This window comes from Amphibalanus amphitrite, unplaced genomic scaffold (assembly GCF_019059575.1).
Source record: "Amphibalanus amphitrite isolate SeventyFive unplaced genomic scaffold, NRLGWU_Aamphi_draft 000311F_arrow, whole genome shotgun sequence".
Lineage (NCBI taxonomy): Eukaryota > Metazoa > Arthropoda > Thecostraca > Balanomorpha > Balanidae > Amphibalanus > Amphibalanus amphitrite.
Genome location: NW_024881806.1, coordinates 560,697 through 581,239, shown reverse-complemented (window position 1 = coordinate 581,239; position 20,543 = coordinate 560,697). Strand labels below are relative to the sequence as shown.

At 57.7% G+C, this 20,543-nt stretch overlaps 2 protein-coding genes across 13 annotated transcripts in view; one reads left to right on the top strand and one right to left on the bottom strand.

Annotated features, from left to right (window-relative positions):
* LOC122388152 (serine/threonine-protein kinase tousled-like 2) overlaps positions 1 to 20,543 on the bottom strand; it is a 51,502-nt gene that overhangs the window by 27,430 nt on the left and 3,529 nt on the right. For 4 of the 12 annotated variants that reach the window (XM_043378983.1, XM_043378992.1, XM_043378993.1 and 1 more), the window contains 2 exons: positions 14,995 to 15,125; positions 9,045 to 9,104 (listed from right to left, as the gene is read on the bottom strand). In XM_043378983.1, the coding sequence (XP_043234918.1) occupies positions 9,045 to 9,093 (49 nt within the window). In that variant the 5' untranslated portion in view covers positions 9,094 to 9,104; positions 14,995 to 15,125. Of the gene's footprint in view, positions 1 to 4,358; positions 4,438 to 5,647; positions 5,866 to 5,908; positions 5,980 to 9,044; positions 9,105 to 9,255; positions 9,339 to 9,760; positions 9,785 to 14,994; positions 15,220 to 20,543 lie in introns of those variants that run through there. The other 8 variants (XM_043378991.1, XM_043378985.1, XM_043378986.1 and 5 more) reach the window with 8 other exon arrangements.
* LOC122388154 lies at positions 265 to 2,714 on the top strand. The gene is made up of 2 exons (XM_043378996.1): positions 265 to 516; positions 1,435 to 2,714. The coding sequence occupies exon 2, from the start codon at positions 1,435 to 1,437 to the stop codon at positions 2,644 to 2,646; it is 1,212 nt and encodes a 403-aa protein (XP_043234931.1). The 5' UTR covers positions 265 to 516; the 3' UTR covers positions 2,647 to 2,714.

The window sequence follows — 20,543 nt, the reverse complement described above, 5'->3', positions numbered from 1 at the left end:
GGGTTTTTAAGCGAGAGAACGCCGGGAAGATTTACGACCGAGCACGAGGGAGAGCGAGAGGGAGGCTCCAGGCCGGGCGGGGGGGGGGGGTACGTCACCCACCATCCTCCGACCCTGAGCTCGCCACTGACGCTCCGGGAATGAACACAAAGGCGACGGGGACGGTTCTGACGGCCGGCTGGCCAGCGGAACGCCGCCTCCGGCCGGCCCCCGCACCACACACACGGAGCTGCCAGTGTTACGGGCGGCTGTGGCCGCCCGTTGTGGCACGCCTGGCGCCGCCCGTGGCGCCTCCCCGGCTGGCCGCGCCCGGCGCCGCCCCTGCCGCGTGGCCCTGGGGCGGGGTCGGCGGCTAGCCCTGGCTGGGCGGGCGGCGGCCCGGGAGACGGGATCGGAGGGACGTGTGGAGCGGTACGCGCTTGTGCTCCCTAAACTGCAAATAGAGTGACGTTCGAGTCTGAGTGTGTTCAGCTCCCGCAATATTTGGCGCGGTCGGTAGGACCGGCGACGGCAACGGTGAGTCTGTTGTGTTATTATCGTTTGGCATGATTGTGTTTAGACTGTAGCCGATTAACTAATGGCCGGAGCCGAGCGGTCTGCTCGGATCAGTGGTGGATGAGGGGACGGTAGGGTTACCGCAGGCATTTTTCGGGGCGGTTAGCCTTGATTATTTATTATTATTATTTAGAGACTGAGTAGTATCGCAGGCGGTTAGCCTGTGAGACAGCGTCGTGCTTTTTTGATAGGGTAAACGGCTATTGCCTCTGTTGGATGGTGTCGCACTCGACTATGCGCGGCCCCTGTATGAGACAGGTAAAAGTTATTGAAACATAAAGGAGGAAACACTGATACGGAACGAACATCGAGTGGGTCGGTAGCATTAGCCTAGCGTGACGCCGAAACTGAGCGCGCGATGCTCCAGGACACAGTAAGTCAGCTTCAACAGGAGGTTGGGCAGCTGCAGTCGTCCTTGGAGGCACTCACTGTTGCTCGTTTCAGCCCTGATACGTCCAAAACTAGCGGGTGTTACGGGTGTGGTGCTCCTGACCATTTTCGGCGGGACTGCCCAGTGGGGCGTCTTGGTCAGCTGAGGTCCGGGACACCGGGGTCACAAAGTTGAGGTGTCCCTCGTGAGGAGGGGAGGCCGCAGTCGAGGTGGGTGCCCGTTAGTCGCTTCCAGCGCTGACCCACCTCGACCGATGTGTCTTCTCGATCCGGTTTTGCGGCAGAACAGGAGCGTGACCGGTCTATTATGTGACTAGGTCAGGATGTGTGTCAAAGGTTTCAGGCGGGAAATCAAATTTGGTCCCTCCTGATCGAAACCGAAAGTAGTGGAAGACCCTGTTACATCAAGTAGGGTGGGTGGGCAGATATTGACTTGTGCTGCTAAGAAGTGCTCGTGAACCAAAAGGTGATTGTATTTTTAAGTTTCAGATGGACCCTACGCGGCTGGAGCTAGACAGCCTCTGGACGGCTGTTGCCGAGGAAAGGGCCGAGCGCGAGCGACTGGAGGAACAGCTTCAGGGTCTCCTCAGAGGGCTCTCGGGAGGTGGTATGCCTTCCGCGGACGCCGGGCTGCCGCTGATCGTGCAGCAGGACGCGGAGCTGACTGAGGTGGTGACGGAGATGCCGTCCTCCGCACTGTGGTCGTCGCCGGCGCCGTCGGACTCGGACCTGGTGGAGGTGGTGGTGGAGGTCCCACCCGCGGATGGTGGTGCCGCGGGTGAAGCCATGTGGGGGACGCAGCCAGATGGAGAATCGTTCCCGTCTCCTGACAGGAGACGCCCGGGAGACGGCGAGGAGGGCGGCGGACGACCACCCGTATCTCCGACCGCCGCCATCCTGGCGGAGGTTTCAGTCGCGGTCGACGGTGCCGACATATTGGGCGAAATTCTGGGCGAGCCGGTATCTCCGGCCGCCGCCATCCTGGCGGGGGCTTCAGTCGGGGTCGACGGTGCCGACATATTGGGCGAGATTCTGGGCGACCCGATCGACACGGACTTTGGCTTGGGGGACATCGCTGAGGGGTCCGGCGGTTCGCCGGAGGCTGGTCCGCCGGGGTCCGCCGTGCTCTTAATAGGAGATTCTATGCTGAGCGGGGCGGACTTCCGGTGTGACCCCCCTCGGCGCCTGTCCGTGTGCGCGGTCCCCGGGCTGACTCTGAGCCGCTGGCTGCGGTCAAGCGCGACCGAAGTAAGGGCGTGGGTCTGTGGGAAAGGGGAGCTGACGGACCTCCAAGTCATCTTATGGCTGGGCGGTAATGACGTTTACCCAAGGGGGGCCGCCTTCGACCCGGTCACGGTGGTGGCGACGCTGGGGCGGCTGAAGGAGACCATCATCGACACCCGTAGCCTTGGTTGCGCCGTGACCATCCTCGGCGTGACGCCGCGGCCGGCCCGCGACGGTGGCAGAGTGTGGGAGTCCACCCCGGCCTTCTGGCTCGAACGGGCGCTGTGCGAACTGTGCCGCGAGACCGACTCCACTTTCGTCGCGCTCGGCCGACGCCTCTGCCGGCGGGAGGGGAGGAAACGGCGCTTTAAGATGGACGGCAGGTTCTTCTCGGCTGACGGGGTCCACCTCAGCGCCGCCGGCTACCGGCGACTGATGGACTACCTGCCGGGGTGGCTCAGGCGCGGCCGACGCTAGGCGGCATGTGTGAGGGCGCTCGGGACGGTGTGTATGAATGTATGATTCGAAGTTGTCGTTTTTGTTGTTGTTGTGTTTTGTTGAGGCTGTTTTTGGTGTGGTTGTCATGCGGGGGGTCACTCGTGCTCGTGGGATGACTCGTGCTCATGTGGGGGAGGGGTGTTACGGGCGGCTGTGGCCGCCCGTTGTGGCACGCCTGGCGCCGCCCGTGGCGCCTCCCCGGCTGGCCGCGCCCGGCGCCGCCCCTGCCGCGTGGCCCTGGGGCGGGGTCGGCGGCTAGCCCTGGCTGGGCGGGCGGCGGCCCGGGAGACGGGATCGGAGGGACGTGTGGAGCGGTACGCGCTTGTGCTCCCTAAACTGCAAATAGAGTGACGTTCGAGTCTGAGTGTGTTCAGCTCCCGCAATACCAGATCACACACCCAGAGCTGCCAAATCACTTGGACGAGCTGCCAGATTATCGAGGCGGTCTTGCGGTATGGCTCGCGGACTGGCGGTAACTTGTGTAGAAGCAGAATCGCGTAATACAGTCCTGTGAAGCGCACACCAACGTCTAATCTCAAGGTGAATTCAGCGCTGAATCTGCCGGATCACCGGTGTAGCGGCGATTCACCTGGGCCCAATCTCACCAAGTGCGGTAAACTTGTTTGGGGTAGCGGTAAGTTACCCCACCGAAATAACCCCAAGCAAATAATCCAATCTCACCAACCCAAACGACCCCATGCTGTAATTTACCGCATTTTGTGCAAATCCTGCAAAAGAACCCCATTTGTCGACGCTTCGGATTGGTAGAAAAGCTGCTAATCACGCCGGCGCCATATAAAGAACGCAATTGTTTTGTCGCCATGGCAACGAGAGCGTGTTTCTTCTTTCCAAGCGGCACCTCAGTTTCCAAGACTCACGGGCGACATCTACATGCTGTTTTGGATACTGCAAATAGGAAGCATAGGTGGCGCAGGCTGCAATAAAAATAATCTTAAAAAAGAAACTTATTTCTTTTCTTTCTTATAAAGTTCTTATTACATCTTTAATTGTTGATTCTTGCTCACAATTAGCATAAAATTTAGAGATTACGGCACAAATGTCTGCAGTAATTTTTGTCCGACATTTGGGGGCAATCAGCTGATTGTTTGGTTTGTTTACTTGCTTTCGGGCCGTGAGCAGCTGCGCACATGAAGAATTTGCAGTAAAACCGAAGCTATCCCATGGGGTTATTTCGATGCGGTAACATAAAAAATTACGGCAGTGGTGAGATTCGTTTTGGGGTAGGTTACCGCAAAATGAGTTTACCGCACTTGGTGAGATTGGGCCCTGGTTGGTTCCGGAGCTCACGTGACTTTTGGTCAGCCAGCACCACCAGGTGACGCGGACGGAAGTTCTTCAGACTGCTGCGGAAATGACGCATCGGTACAGTGTTGCCATATCCCACAGGGCTGCCACATCACACCTTCGAGACCCCATAACACCACCAATAGCCACAGCCGGTCGGATGGTGGTAATTATGATGCAGCAACTATCCAAGGTTACGGGCCAAATCACTTTTAAAAGGCCTCGCCGATACAGTAAAAGTGCACATTCACAGACACCAATCAAGGAATCCGCAGAATCCCTCAGATCGCTTCACCATCAGCATCAAGTACGGATAAAATAAGTCAGTGGATAGCTTTCTCAATGAATCAGAATGAATAAATACCAAAACCTGCCACAACACTAACCTGATGACCCTGACCAGGCCGTTCCAGGTTCAAGAACACTCCACCATGCAACGCTAATTGCACCAGCTCGACCAATACACACCAAGGACCGGACACTAACCAGCACCAGCAGCACCAGCTCGCGCGCCTAACGACACCCCGGATAACTCAGTCCCTGCTCGCCGCCATCAGATAGGCACGGGCAAACGGCCCTGAACCGGGCAGCGCGGGTTGAGGCAGGTGGCGCTGTCATACTCCGTGCCCGTGCCCGTGCCGTGTCGTGCCGCCGCGTCGGCAGCCCCGGTGGAAAGGAGACCGTGAACGAGCCCCGGCCAAAGTCTGCCGCCCTGCTTTGTCTCAAGGACAAACTGATACCGAACTAGCCGTGTTGGAGATAGCCTCCGCGGCCCGGGTTCCCAGGCGGCGCGGCAGACTGGCGGCAGGTCGCGGCTCTATTTCTGTGGCGTAGATAAACCGACGGCCGGCTCACGACTCAGCCGTGGTCTGAGCCGCTCGATAGCGTCACCAGAGGCTCACGGACGCCGATGACATCACTGTCAGCCGACGTCGGGCAGTCCGAGCTCGGGAAGGGACCGTCGACGTTGGTGGCGATCCTTGGGGAAGTCGAGGGACACCGACTGGACCTCTGGGGACATGGGACAGACCTCAATAGACACCAGCGGACCACAGAGGACATGGCCGGACCTCTGGGGACATCGGACACCCTGCGGCCGTCACCTCAACGCCGGGAAAGTGGCCAGCCTTGAGCGGGGACACATCATGACTCACGACTAACGTCTGTATGGACTCGCACCACTGCCCCTGTCGCCCCACTCACACCCTGCACACAATCAGCGCGGCGCGGCGGCCGATAAGAGCCGATACCACCACCAGCGCCGACCCCGCTCACCCCTGCCCACCGCGACACTGCCGGCCCTCTCCATGGAAACTCCCCACCCGGACCGGACCGGACCTGCGGCCAATCTGCGCAGTGCGCAGGCCCGTCCGACCCCCCCCCCCCAGCGCCGCCCCAGCCGCGCGCCTGGCGTCGCCCCTGCGCCGACAAATGCCGCACAGTACAGCCGACGCCGCGGCGCGCGGCACTCTTCCGACTCATTTGCAGAGTCGGATGAAAATCAATATGGCGGCTTCTCGGGCGAGTCGGCGGCGGCACCACCACCTGGGCAGCGGCGGCGCGTCGCCAGGGGGCGCGCCGGCCGCCTCCCCAGCCATTCTCGGCGGCTTTCAATCGATGACGTTCCGTCAGCAGGCCAGCGCGGTCGGCCGGGCGCCCGCCGCGGTACACCTACCTGGCAGCTCACGGCGCGGCGCGCCGCGCGCGCACACAGCGGCACCTGTCGGCGGCAGCGGCTGCGCTGGCGAGCCAGCCGACCGAGCGGCGGCGGCGGCGGAGCGGCGGCCCCGCCGACCGAGTCCCACAGCTGATCCCAAGGCCGCCCTGGCGCAGCGCCGACCGGGGAGGGCGCCGTGTGGCGGATCGTGCCGCGGGCGACACCACAGAGCGGCGGCTGCTCACACACACCCGACCTCCGCGATCGGACGGTCCTCACCGACTGGGCGATCGGAACGGAGCGAGCGCGACGGAGTGGCGGCGGCGGCCAGACGACACCGACGTATCCAGCCCACTCGGCTAACTGGTGCATCGGTCACGTCGTGCTGGCAGCGTGCCAGCAAATCCGCCCCGACAGTTGGTGGGAACTTATTTTAGCGAGCGTCACGCAAACACCACGGGCCGACGGCATCCACGACAAAGGACCAGATGCGCCGTCCCCGGCCTCAGGCGGACCCGTTCACGGCGAATTTGCCGCAAATGCGCCGATAATCGCCGCGCCACGAGGTGCCGCCGCTTCAGTCCGTGACAACAGAAGCCGTGGGAGGGAGAAAACGCGTACTATTCGGGCGGCATCGGCATGTTCCAAGGAGGTGATTGCAGGTCGGGCCAGGCGGGGCGGGCCCGCGGCGATCGCACCCGCCGGCCGCCACCGCCGCGTCGGACCCAAATGCGCCAGCCGCCCCGATAGCTGCGGCGGCGGCGGCGAGGGGCGCCAGATGGGATGGCGGCGGCGGCGGCGGCGGCGCGCGCGGTACCGTAACGCGGTCACCGGCCGGAGACCGCAGGGAGTGCGGTGCGCGAACCGGCGCCACCGACTGGTGTGCCTGAACCTGAACCATGGAGCGCCGCCCATGAGCCGGTGTCAGGCGGGACCTGATGAAAAAATAGGATGGTGGTGAGGCTATCAGGATTTATGGCGCTTCGAGTGCAGAGATCATGGGCGCTCATAAATGAAACTGAACAGGATGGATAGCTCTGAATGAACGCGAAGGGACAAATCAATACTGAATGAACCTAACGGAGACAAAACAGCACACAATGCTTCTACATGGGCTGTAGGAGTCACTGGAAACAACACAGAGCACAGACCAGCTGACTAAATTTAAAGGGACATAACACTACTTACTTCACACGAAGGGCAGCGCTTTGCCTCTTGGACGCGACAGGATACTGCTTGCCAGCCCTGAGTTGACTGAAATTATCCAAACACGCCCTCAACTCTGCCAGTAATGGTGACTCAGTATCACAATCTGACGAAATATTCCCTCCTGTGTTTGTCGCGGTGGGTATCCACTGACAAATCAGACCCAGTGAGCGGGTACTACTGACAATGTCACACACGGGACATCACGACTGAATTCGATCGAGCGATGCTGCTGCCGACTGAGAACTTCAGGGATACCGCAGAACGCTGAAATTTGAAGAGCGAAGAGGAAACTGCTGACCGCTTTGCCAGCAACCGAGCCAGGAGAGGCGCAACTGACTTAACCACACAGAGCGGAGAGCGGAGCATCAGCCTTATGGGCCACCGCTCACAATGGCTGGGGCTCACTGAATGGACCTTGAGAGAGGGATAATGTTGATTTAACTGGGCCGGGGGCACTACTGGCTGAATCTCACGAGCCAAACTTCCCGACGGAGCTAACCAGCCGACACGGTGCGGCGCGGGACGCAGCTAGCTGAACCCGTCCGTCCCCAGTCTCCCTCTCCCGGCCGGGCTGGAGTCCGGCCGACCGCTGACGGCTGCTCGGCAGCGGTGGCCGCCGGCGGTGGTGTGGCGCCTCCCCAGCCGTCCCCCAATCAATGCAGGCCGACAGCTGAGCCGCCGCCATCGGCCGGCTCTCCGGCGCCGGCGGGCAGCGGCGATAGCGACACGGTAACCGGATAGAACCGGCAGAGATTCCGGCACGCAGGACAGGACAGGGCGGGCCGCCCGCCGCCAGAACATCGCCACAGAGACGCAGACCCGACCAGACCGCCGCCGCCGCCCCTGACAGCCCCGTACCGAAGGACACAGGGACCGCCGCAGGCAGGGCGTCCGTCCGAAGGTGCGGCCGGATCAGAGGTCCCTCGGCGGCGCCCCTGACTACCCTGAGAGGCACCAACAATCACTGGCGCCCCTGATCTTTCCAGCGGCGCCCCTGAAGACTACTCGAAGGCATCCCTGAACATATACGCCTTCGCGCGGAGCCACTCATCAGACATTCTCCAGCCGCCGGCCAACATCCGTGAACCTCCCTGCTGCGGCGCGCACTGAGCAGTCGCCAACAAAAGTTTCCTGCCGATTTCCCCGAACAGCCGGGAGCCTTCACCCGGCGCCCGGCTCCCCCAGAAACGCCACCGCCATCTATCTCATTGGGGCGGCGGCGGTGGAAAGATTCCGACAGCAGCGGCGGCGGCCGCCTGTCTGTTATGCCGCAGCCGCCACACGCCGATGCTCACAGAGCGCATGCCCGGGCGGTCGAAACCGGGCCGCCATCGAACCGTCGGCGGCGGCTATCTGGCCATGCGGGACGGCACGGTCGCCCTCCGCCCAGCCGGCGGCGGCGGACCGGTCCACCTGCCCGGCCGGCCGCGGGGGAGGCCGCCGCGCGCCGCCGAATCAAGCCGTGAAAGCTCGCTTGTTTCGAGTTGCGGAGAAAAGCCGGCCGGCACGCGGTGAGGTGAGGTCCAGGGGAGGGGGATGGGGAGCGGCACCGGGGAGGGAGGGGAGGGGTGCACAACATGGCGCCGAGGCGGCACTGGTCGGCGCGCCGGGGGCCGCCAGCTCAGCCGGCTCGGTCCGCTCGGTATAAATACACTTCCGCCGGCGGCCCGGCTGGACATGGCGGACCGACCGACCGAGCGGCGGGCGGCAAACGCGAGCGACACGGAGCGGCGGCGGACGGACGGAGCGAGCGGCGGCGCCCTCTGATGGAAAATCACCGGCGAATGAGCGCCCGCCACCACCGACGAAGCCAGAGAAACAACAGATGCGCATCGATAGGGCAGGAACATGGCGAACGAAACGTGCACGCCCGACATTGTAGTCATGTATCAGAGTTTCACAACAGACACAAAAATCATCACCTTCACCACTCGTCCAAAACCATCGGTCAGATACTGGCCTAACATCGACCAGGGACAACTAACATTCTCAACCTTCGCAAAGTAGCCATCCACCACATGACCTGTAAAATCTCCCAAGGAACGAAGAGAGCCTCTCAGTCTCCGCTGGGACGACACATGACCAAACTTGCACCGCATGCAGCCACCACAACACGACACTCCCGTAGGAACTAACCAGCACCACACTGACCTAGCCTCGCGCCGGACAATTGACCTAGCCTCCACCCAGCCGTCTCTTTTCTCACCTGGTGCTGCCACTCCAGAGCTGTTGGTGTAGAACCGTCCCTCACTCATACTGCTTCAACCTGAGGACAACGACAACACTCAAAACCTCGCCACGGACGCCCAATACACACAGAACGTCGGATGCAGGACTGAGAAAATGACCGTCAGTTGGCGCTACCCCTGCATTACACCCGGCCGATCGATACGCCGGACCCAGACCACGTCACAAACAGGGCGGCGGAGCGCTGCTCACGGGCCGACCGAGCGGCGCGGCACGGTCCCCGAGCCGCCCACGGCACACAGTGGGCGGCACTGAATCAACGGCCGCCTATCGCCGCCCGGCGAGCCGGCCAGCAATCCGTCCCCGCCCGAGCCCCGTCCCAGCCCGCCGCAGCCCGGCCGGCGGCGGCCGCCCGAGGGCTGAGTCACCTCAGTCCACCTCGGCCGCCGCTCGGCCCTCCGTGCTCGGCTCAGTGACCTCCCTGGCTTCATTCCGGCGCGTCGTCCCGATAGAGACGAGCAGTGGCGAAACAAAATGGCGCACCGCGCCGCCGCGCCTCTGCCTGCCCTGAGCAGCAGCGGCAGCGGCGGCGGCGGCACTGGGCGGGGGCGGGGGCGGCCGTCCGTCACCGTCCGCCGCCGGCCGGGCGACGAACGGACGGACGGACGGCTGGCGGGGCGCCCAGTGAGCCGCCGCAGCCGCAGCACGGCACCGGCAGCTCACCGCGACTCTCACCGTTCACCTCTGGCCGTGACGGCGCGCTGAGCCCTCCACAGATCCCCACCGGAGCTGGAGGCCGACACGCTCTGCGGCGGACCGGCGCCGCCGACTGCCGTCCACGGCTGTCCGCCGAGCGGCGCCCGTACCGGGAGGGAGGGGAGCGGGGGAGACCAACCCCACCGAGCCGAGCGGCCGGCGTCACCTCTGGCAGCGCCGGGGAGGCGGCGACACCGGCCCGGCCGCGCTCAGCCGCCGGCGGCCACTTAGTATTGATCAGCGGCGGGGCTGCGGCCGGCGCGCCGCGGCCCGGCGCTGACGGCCGGTGACCGCCGCCCGGCTGTGGCTCACGGACAGCTCAGTGCCGAGCGGCGGCCACGGCCGGCCACCGGCGGCCGCCGACCGGTCCGCCGGGCGCCGCCAGCCGCATTCCGGGCGGCACGACCTGCCCGCCTGGTGGGCGCACGACCACGCGAGCCGGCACAGCTGCCGGCCGCTGCTCGAGAGCGACCCGCGGCGGCCGGCGAGCGGCCCGGCGCTACCCGCCTCCCACGGACAAGCGCACAGCACCGCCCGTGCCGTGCGCGGTCTCACGGGCCGTGCGGGGTCTCACGGACCGTGCGGAGCTCACGGGCGGTAATCAATGCCCGTGATTCGCCGCCATGTTGTCCCCGGTGTCGGCCGTCGGCAGATACCGCCGGCCGCGCCGCCATTGTTTCTGCTGCGCCGCCGCCGCCGCCGGGACGGGTGACGCGTCAGCGGCCGCAGGGGCGCGCACAGGCGCACCGCTCGCAGGAGCCGCCCGCTCACCACCTGGCACGGAGATGGGAGCGGAGACCGTCCCCTGGATAGAGAGGGGGAATCTCCAGCACGACCCTGGCCGAGAGGGACCTATCTGCAGGACCAGCACCCTAAAAAACTAGCTCCTGAAGTTCTGAGGTTGCCTTCCGTCTCGCTTACAAAATCAGCTGATGCTTTCCACTATCTCCACCTCCCTGGGTGCTCTCCTGTGGCCGCCTCTGCCGTTTCCGCTTCAAAGCCGTACTAAACGAACGTCTGCTGGCCGCGAGGGAGCCGGCGACACCAGCTGCGGCCCCTGAGCCACCACCGGCGGCCCCTGGGAGAGGTGGCCGGCGCGCCAGGCACGCCCCGAGCCGAGGAGAAACACCGCAGCCAGGCAGCCGACAGAGGGCGGTGGGCGGCCGGGGCGATGTATGCCAACCGGCGGGCACTCACACGACCTTGTGACCGCGCCGGGCGCAGCTGCGGGAAACTGGAGCACTGGCTGGCAGCGCGGCGGCTGGGCCGTGTAGACTCGCACTGCGGCCGGCCGACGAGTCCGCGCTCTGACGCGGTACCGCTGCACCGAACGGGGAGCCGAGGCCGGCGGGACCATGGCCGCCGCGCGCCCAGCCGCGCCCGTCACGATAATGTCACGTGACGTTGCCGTGTCCATGCGGTGACGTGTCCCATCTAGCCGACATCCTGTCCGGTCCTGTTCTGTCCGGCCCGGTTTCATCAGTGCGATGCAATGCAAGGGCAGACCATCCACATCCCTACCGGTCGGCAACGGAGCAGCCCAAACCGCCCGCACTGTGCCGCCGACCCGCTCAACCGGTACAGGTCGTGACCTGGAGACCGACCGCGTACACACGGACCGCACGAGCGTCCTGCCCGCGCCGGCCGCACTCACGGCACTCGGCAGGTCACGGATGACTGCAGGTCACGGGTGTGAGGAGTGAGATCACGGACCGGCACGGCGGACCGACAGTGGTCCCTCGCCAGTTGTCTACCGAAGGAGTGATTTGAGAGGCCGCTCCGGCTGGCTACGATTGCTAGAAACCTACAGATAGACATCGGACTAAACATTCAGCAAGTTAAAATCGTTATCAATTTTCACCCTTGGGCCTTGGAAACACATGAATCAAACTATAAATCCCCGGATCTTACGAAAACACTCTCCTGCAATCCCCAACAAGAAACCTCCTCTCCTCTGAACACTTACAAACCTTTTTCCAAGCGTTCAGTCTCCCGTAGAATAAAACACACTGCCGCCGCACACTTTCTCACCAATACCACTGTCCGTCCGACACCGCCCAACTCTCGTCTGTCCTGCCTGTGTCCGGAGCCTCCCACCAGCCCCGTCCCGGCCAGTCAGTGCGGACAGGACGGGGGGCCCGATAAGAGGCCCTCACTGCCAGTACACACAGCTGATAACGAGTGCCGTTCAGCAACAATTGACTGAGGCAGAGTGTCAGACAGACGCTCTTCACGGTACTAGCTACCAAGATTACTTTACTTATACTAGCTACCACGGTGTCGTATTAGCAGGGCCACGGTACGGAAAAGTATGACCATTGACGACGGTGCCACCAGGGCAGGGCACTGTTACGAAGAAGTGGGAACGCGGCACCACCGAAGTACCCACTACATACTCATGGTACCGAGTACCGATCCGTGAGCAATGCACGACAGTGGAACCACGGCAGATTCACGGTTAAACCACGGTAGCACCACGATACTACAGCAGCAGAGCCACGATACCGCCACGATACTACCACGCTGGACCATGGACCATGGTTTGATGGCGTCTGAAGAACCCTACCGGAGGCGAACGGAGTGGCCGCTGGTACTCGACTGACTCCCCAACAACCCACCTAGGCGGGAAAACAAATCGCAGCTCTTTCAATGATATGGGTTTGCAAAAATATACACGACGCATTATTCTAACATAACGCAAACCTAGCATAAAACGAGAACACCCATGGTTTGCAGCCTTGATTGATGAAAACCAAGCTTCAATGTGATTCTCGAAGCACATCGAGCACAGATAAGGTAGGTACCGTTCCGCTGCTATTCAGCTACTGTATCGTCAGTTCACAGAGGCGGGACCGGTGGGTAGATCGGGACCAGATGGGTCGCTGAGGCGAGACGAGTGCCAGGAACTGGGGGGGGGGGGGGGGTGATACCGAGACCATAGAACAGGAACCAGAACCATGGACCAACTGAAACACTACAGTGCCACAAAAAGCAATGAGTGAGCAAATAATATGTTGGGGATACATGATAAATATGAAGCGCGAATCGATGATCAAGTGCTTTTAGTTGGGTGCTTCCATTAAAACGAACAATCTGTGCAAAGCAAAGCAGTATGATCCTACAGCCTAGAAGTCTGAGTGTGTTCTAAGCCAGTGACAACTGACAACCCGGAACCATCACTCCAGTCCGACCCTGAGCTGTGCACTTTGCACTGCACTGTGCTACAAGCTTCGTCGGCGAGCGAACTCAATATGCACCAGCTGATGATGAATTCCAAGGTCGCCTTGTGGCTTCTAATCCTGCGAAAGACGAGGCAAGTGGAGTGCCCGTTTTCCTGTGCAGGGAAGCCTCCACTTCCTTTGTAGCCAGAACAAACAATATGACCAGAAATAGCAGCACAATGCGGAGAGCCGAACTCCCAAATTTCTTCAGTCCACACCACCACGCGTTGAGAATCATACAAATGATCAAACAGAGCATCCGAAAATAATGAAAATATATGCTGAAGAAAAGCGAAGTAACATTCCACAACCATAGAGATCGGAAAGGCGGATACGGAAACATAATTTCATTCACCTGTGAGGAAATAGGTTCAGTTAGACCAACGCTAGCGCCAATTTTCCCGCTCGTAACCCTACCACTGCCAACAAACGGACTACGCCATAAACATCGATCGAAAAAGTTACGCCTCATCGCGTCATGCAGTCATCGTACACATAAGGCACATCAAATCCCAAATACGTCCCGACTGTGAGTTTAGTGACGGTGTGCTTACCCCGGGTATATGGGGCCTTGGAGTGCCTTACTGAAACAAACTCCGTTTATTGTGGTATGTCATAAAGCAATCAATCAAACAAAATCAATTAATCAACGGAGTTTTCAACAGCGAGATCCCATTGTTCTAACTCGGTTGAATAATGGTAGCAGCCCATCTAACACCCCAATGACGTCATAAATAACGAATGACGTCATAAATAACCGGCAGTGGATTACGGTAGGCCGGCGACGGCACGACAGCGGTAGTTTCGACCCCCTCCGCCAGGTGTCAGCAGTGAGATGTTGCCGTGGCAAGTTTCCCAACATGGCCTATGAATAGCCGGTACCGCTCTCTAATAGACAAGCCAAGCACACTCGACCCGCGGTGTCGCGATGCCTTTGTGAGTTGGCGTCACATATTTGGTAGGGGGTGGTAGTGTTGATCTGGATCTAAAATTTCGCCCAGACAACCCTACACAAACTTCCTAAAATATCGCAACAATCGGAATTCCAGGGTTTTCTTTGCGCACCAAAAAATGTGAGCTGGAAAGCATTAGCCTTCTACCAAAAAACCGATACGAATGCAACAGCTACTTAACAGAGATAGGTATAGCATCATCATGTCTCCCAAAGCAGGCTGCCATCGAATCACTGAAATGATCACCACTTATCGGAAGCTCAATCGGTATTACACTGAAGAAAACTGTGGGTCTCTGTTTTGGACGAATGACTTGCTTCATTATTACAACAATAATGACTGAATAGTGAATATGGCATTCCTTCAAGGAGCTTCGGCGAACTTTTATGTATGAAGCTCAACTCGTAATCATGCAAAACATCGCTAGCTGCGGGTTTAATGAATCGCTGGTCAATCCGTGTGGCTGCATCATTATACATTTTCTAGTTCATGAGGCCATCAATCAAACAAAATGAAGTGCTACCAAACCCGATACGAGGAAGAATGTAACACACTAACGCTGTCCTTATACAGTGGCGTCGCCTTGGACATGCACAAACGACACCACATTCCATTGCTGAGGCGGAAAACCTGCGCAGAACGGAGCCGTCGTAAGTGAAATCGCGCTACCGACGGCGCCACGAGCGGCACAGATGCAGGCCAGTGACCTCCCATGAACCGGCAGCACGGTGGCCTCGCCCTCGCGCCACCACTATCTCCGGAGCGGCCCTGCGCGCAGCGGTCCGACCGGCCGACCGTCCGCGCACCGAGCGCCATGTTTATACGAGACGATCAGAACACAAACACTCGGGCCAGCCGCACACAGACACACACACGTACTGCTCACACCGACACACAGACAGACAGACAGACAGACAGACAGACGGGCAGACAGACACCGGCGGTCGCCGGCCCCGACCGCTGCCACCACTTTCTCCGCCGGCTGGGGGCGCGCGTGCCCGCTGCCCTTGGCGGCTGTCCCGTATCCATCGTCACCTACCTGGCACCACCGGCAGCCGCGCAGGAGTCTGGCAGTCCGGCCGGCCGGAGCGCGGCCCGCCGCACGTCAGCGGACAGTCGCCCACCCGTCCCGCAGTCCGGCCTCACACGAGCAACACCTCAGTCAGTCGCCTGCAACAGCAGAGACGCAGCGGCACGTCAGACGCAACGGCGGCGAAACGCAGCACACACCCTCCTCGCTCGGCGCCTCGCGCGCGACTGACCGCCGGACCCAAACTCGCCGGAGATCCCGTGCCGATTTCCTAGGCCGGGTGCGCGCCACATTGGCGGCGTGTTATGTTGGCGACGGCGGTCGGCACACGACGGCACCGGCGAACAAAAACGGAACACCGGCGCCGGTGCCGGGTGCGGCCATGAGGCCCGGGTGCAGGGTGCCGGTTCAGCGCCGCGGGTGCCGGGCACCCCGGCGGCACCCCGAGCCTCTGGGCAGCTCACGGGCGGCCCGTGAACCCCAGCCGATTCATTGGGAGGGCAGCGCAGCTGACCGCGGTGCGCGGTGCGCGCGTGCGACCCGGCCGTCGCTGCCGGCGCTGGGCCGGTCGGGTCGAGTCGCGCGCGGTGACCGCAGGGCCGCGGCTCAGAACCCGCTGGGGCATTCCACGATAGATCGACCAAAGCTGTGCACCCTCATATTTTATTTTTCGCTCAAAATTCGTCTAGGGGGTTGTTTTGGGCCGGAAAGCCAGCTGTGGCGATGATTTTTTTTTTTCGACGAACGGTTAACGAGATATAGCCTCGGGCAATTTCTGGAGGTCACGCTTCAACCCTATGTTTGGCGGCTCATAACTCAAAAACTATTGACTTTTGTATAAGGATAACTTTATGTCTTCCAACTCAAAATCAACCAAGGAAACTTTTGGCTATCTCGGATTTTCGATTTTCGAAAATTTTGGTCACGTGACCTCTTGACCTATTTTTTGAAGAGTGACCTTGACACTTTCCCACCTGAAAGTTAAAATTTGGTCTGATGACGATTCAAGCCTTATCAATGGTCGTTCATATGCGACAATAAAAAACATGGCTATCGGCCTGCATTGACCTCAGGTCAGGTCATCTTTGTGACCTGCCCATTATAAGTCAATGGCAAAAGTACCGGCTAGGCCACTAAAACGCATCGGACTGGTACAGTTACTTCATAATCATACCATATTAGGTTATTATTGATCACTCTGATGCAATTTTGCATCAGTGACCCGCGGAAAGGTCATCCGAGGTCACATTATGACTCACGACATTTATATGCCTTTTATGTCTATATCTTTTGATAGAATAGGTATAGGGATTTGGGAAACACATCAATTAGTTCACTTTGGCCAGGCGCATCATACCATACGCAGCCTTATATGTTAAGGTCATTTCGTGACCTTGACCTAGGGTCAAATTTTGGTCAAATTTCATATTTGACCTTTCGAAATAAAAACTTATACAATTCGATCCGACTGGAAAAAGCAAACACGATGGCGCTATTTTATACATCTGACTTCATAAACATAATAAGATATTGGCGAAAAACGTTTTTATTCGGTGAAAAATGTTTATTTTCAGCCAGATTAAATAACAATATTTTGGCGTGGTAAAGGCATTCGAGGTGCATAGACACGTTGGCGTAAGTACTTGTACCTAAGCAATTCACGCTCATATGACTCGGTGTTGCGGTCATTTCTACAGGTACCAATCTAAAAAAAATAGCATAGGTAGATATGTGATGATCAGCAGTTTCGTACATTTGGCATGAATAATAGTCACTCACATAAAACATTTTCCTATGTACACCCTAATCGGCACGCACAGCACACAGCAAACCGACAACATATTCACAACAACACAACACAACATTGGTCCGATCCAACAGTGCAACTTTCCAAGCTCGTCTACTTTGTATGTGCTTATCTAAGACACTTTGACTTCCTTGCCCTCCCGATCTTCTGAAAGCTCGTGGACGCGGACTGTGGTCAGGTCAACTGGACAGAATCTGTGGTACTGTCTCGTCCCCTTCACAGTTTTGGCCCTGGCGAAGCGAGCTTGTGAGTGATTTATGTGAGTGATTATTATTCATGCCAAATGTACGAAACTGCTGATCATCACATATCTACCTATGCTATTTTTTTTAGATTGGTACCTGTAGAAATGACCGCAACACCGAGTCATATGAGCGTGAATTGCTTAGGTACAAGTACTTACGCCAACGTGTCTATGCACCTCGAATGCCTTTACCACGCCAAAATATTGTTATTTAATCTGGCTGAAAATAAACATTTTTTCACGGAATAAAAACGTTTTTCGCCAATATCTTATTATGTTTATGAAGTCAGATGTATAAAATAGCGCCATCGTGTTTGCTTTTTCCAGTCGGATCGAATTGTATAAGTTTTTATTTCGAAAGGTCAAATATGAAATTTGACCAAAATTTGACCCTAGGTCAAGGTCTAACATAATGACCTTAACATATAAGGCTGCGTATGGCATAATGCGCCTGGCCAAAGTGAACTAATTGATGTGTTTCCCAAATCCCTATACCTATTCTATCAAAAGATATAGACATAAAAGGCATATGAATGTCGTGAGTCATAATGTGACCTCGGATGACCTTTCCGCGGGTCACTGATGCAAAATTGCACCAGAGTGATCAATAATAACCTAATATGGTATGATTATGAAGTAACTGTACCAGTCCGATGCGTTTTAGTGGCCTAGCCGGTACTTTTGCCATTGACTTATAATGGGCAGGTCACAAAGATGACCTGACCTGAGGTCAATGCAGGCCGATAGCCATGTTTTTTATTGTCGCATATGAACGACCATTGATAAGGCTTGAATCGTCATCAGACCAAATTTTAACTTTCAGGTGGGAAAGTGTCAAGGTCACTCTTCAAAAAATAGGTCAAGAGGTCACGTGTCCAAAATTTTCGAAAATCGAAAATCCGAGATAGCCAAAAGTTTCCTTGGTTAATTTTGAGTTGGAAGACATAAAGTTATCCTTATACAAAAATCAATAGTTTCTGAGTTATGAGCCGCCAAACATAGGGTTGCTGCGTGACCTCCAGGAATTGCCCGAGGCTATATCTCGAAAACTGTAGGTCAAAAAAAAATATCCTTGCCACAGCTGGCTTTCCCGCCCATTTCTACCCTATACACCAATTTTGAGCGAAAAATAAAATATGAGGGTGTCAATTTAATTTTTTTTTTGGTCGATCTATCGTGGAATGCCCCCGCTATTGATCGCCGATCGAAAGGTTCGCTGCACTGGCGGCGGCAGGGCGCACCCAGTGGCGGTAGTAGCTCGGGCCCCGGCGGCGGCAGCCGTGACTGTGACCTTGAGCGGCGGCAGCGGCGGAGCGGGGCGCGGGGCGCCAGCCCACTCCCACGATCCGCCACGTGCCACGTGCCGCGCCCCGTGGCAAGATGGACGCCGTCGGTGGGCACGGGCCGTTCGCTGGAGAGCTGCCAGCGCCGGCGGCCGCGGCGGGGACAGACACGGCGACACGGGAAGGAGCCGGCGGACCACCTGAGACCTTGAGAGGGACCGTTGGACCGCCCGGCCGACTCAGCGACAGGGGTGTAATCACAGCATCGGGGGCGGTTAGGGAGCACATAGACGCGTTCAAATATTTTCACGATGGCCGACTGACATTGACCCAAAATCATGGCTGGAAAAAGAGAAATTCCTCAGTGTCAGCCACACCAAAACAAATCCAGCCTACACAAAACATATCAAAAGGTTTGACAAGCTGACGAAGGAAAAGTCAAAACCGATCAACTACCAACAAAGAAGAACTAGCACATCCAGCTGCGAACAAATGTCCATTGGACGGTATGTAGCCTCTGCAAGTCTGCAGTGTTCACCACGTGCCTTGAACGGCGTAACGGTAGCGGTGTAGCCTCTATCCGACCCCGCCCGCCCTATCCTTGCAGTGACACGGTCCGACTCACACCAGCTGGCCGGCAGCCACGGGCGGTCTGAGGTCGGTCTGGTGCGGTCATTGCCAGTCTGAGACAGCAACGGCCAGTCTGAGGCAGTCAAGAGGCTGAGTCTGAGACTGCATATGAAACTAAGACAGTCTCTGACTCTGAGGCTGGCCACGGTCGGTCTGAGGCTGAGACAGACTCTGTAGCTGCCCAGTGGCGGTTTGACGCGGTCTATGAGGCGGTTTGATGCAGTCTACGAGGCTGGTCACGGTTAGACTGAGGCAGCCTGACTTCGGCCGTTGTCGACATAAGGCAGTTTATGCACGAAGACTTGTCATGGATGATTTGACCATCGTTTTCAAAACGCAACTTATTACACACAACAGGTCCAAAGAAAACTGTGTACACAAGATACGGTGGGTATCAAGCGAAAAGGCACCGGCAGTCCCTGCCTGGTGTGAGCCCCGTTTGCGCACCCCCGCACAGCTGCGCCCACTGGGGACAGTCGGCTGAGTGTACCGTGACACAGCAGAGCTACTGGGAAGGGGCGTGGGCGGCGACGGGTCGGGGGTCGTTCGCCAAGCAACGCAGCCCGACCTCGACCCAGTTGTGTGTGCAGTAGATAGGTGGACAGCACACAGGCCCGTTACGGCTCCCGGCCGGACGGAGACAGATTCAGGTGATACCGTACTCAAATAATCTGCAGGTACAGGCCTAGCATTTGGAGCATTAGCATTACATACGTTAGCACATTTTTAATCATGAAAAATGAAAAAGCATACGTAATAAGCGATGATATGCGCTGAATCACCATTCGGCCCTGATTGTCTCGCGAAAGATGTCACAGGTCAAAGTCATTTGGGTTAGGGTCATGACATTTCCCGAGCATATGTTTGCTTGAATGTATGTTCTGAGGTCTGAGCTCATCTAAAAACAAATCTTCAACCAAACAAAAGTTAGCCAAGGAAACTACAAGGAAACTTTAGTACCAAGACAGCCATAGCAGGAGCCAGGAGGTAAGGCAGAGCCTGCCTGCTACAGGAGTTAATACAATTATATGACTGATTACAATGAGCATGACAGCTTACTGAGGAAGAAGGATTGCTGTACATTGTCCTGATTACAAATATAGGAATTTTGCCTTGTTAAAGCAAAGCCTAGGTGATCAAACTTATTTTGCTGGACTTCAACATTCTGGGATGAAAACTTGAACAAAGTTAGAGCCACATACCTAAGATTCCTAACAATTAAAGGGACTATCCCACCTTCTAAAATGTTGTTAAAACCAGTTAAATTGTGCCCGACTTTATAGATTGGATGACCAGGAACACGGTTCTGGCATTTATTTTTCATTAAACATCTTAGGCTTCCCATATTCCAAACACAAACTTTCAAATATGTGACGTCATAGCCCAAAATTACCTCCTTCCCCAGGCCACATTACTGTCATAAAGCTGATTCTTTTTACTCTGTAGGCACCACAACAAAGTTCAGACCAAGTTTTAAGCGATTTTTCAACGAACAAACCCATTTAAATCAGAATGACTAAACGAGGTAACGTCACACTAACGGTCGCTCCATGTTGAAGATAGGGCCTTGCGCAAGGCCCATTTTCAAATGAAG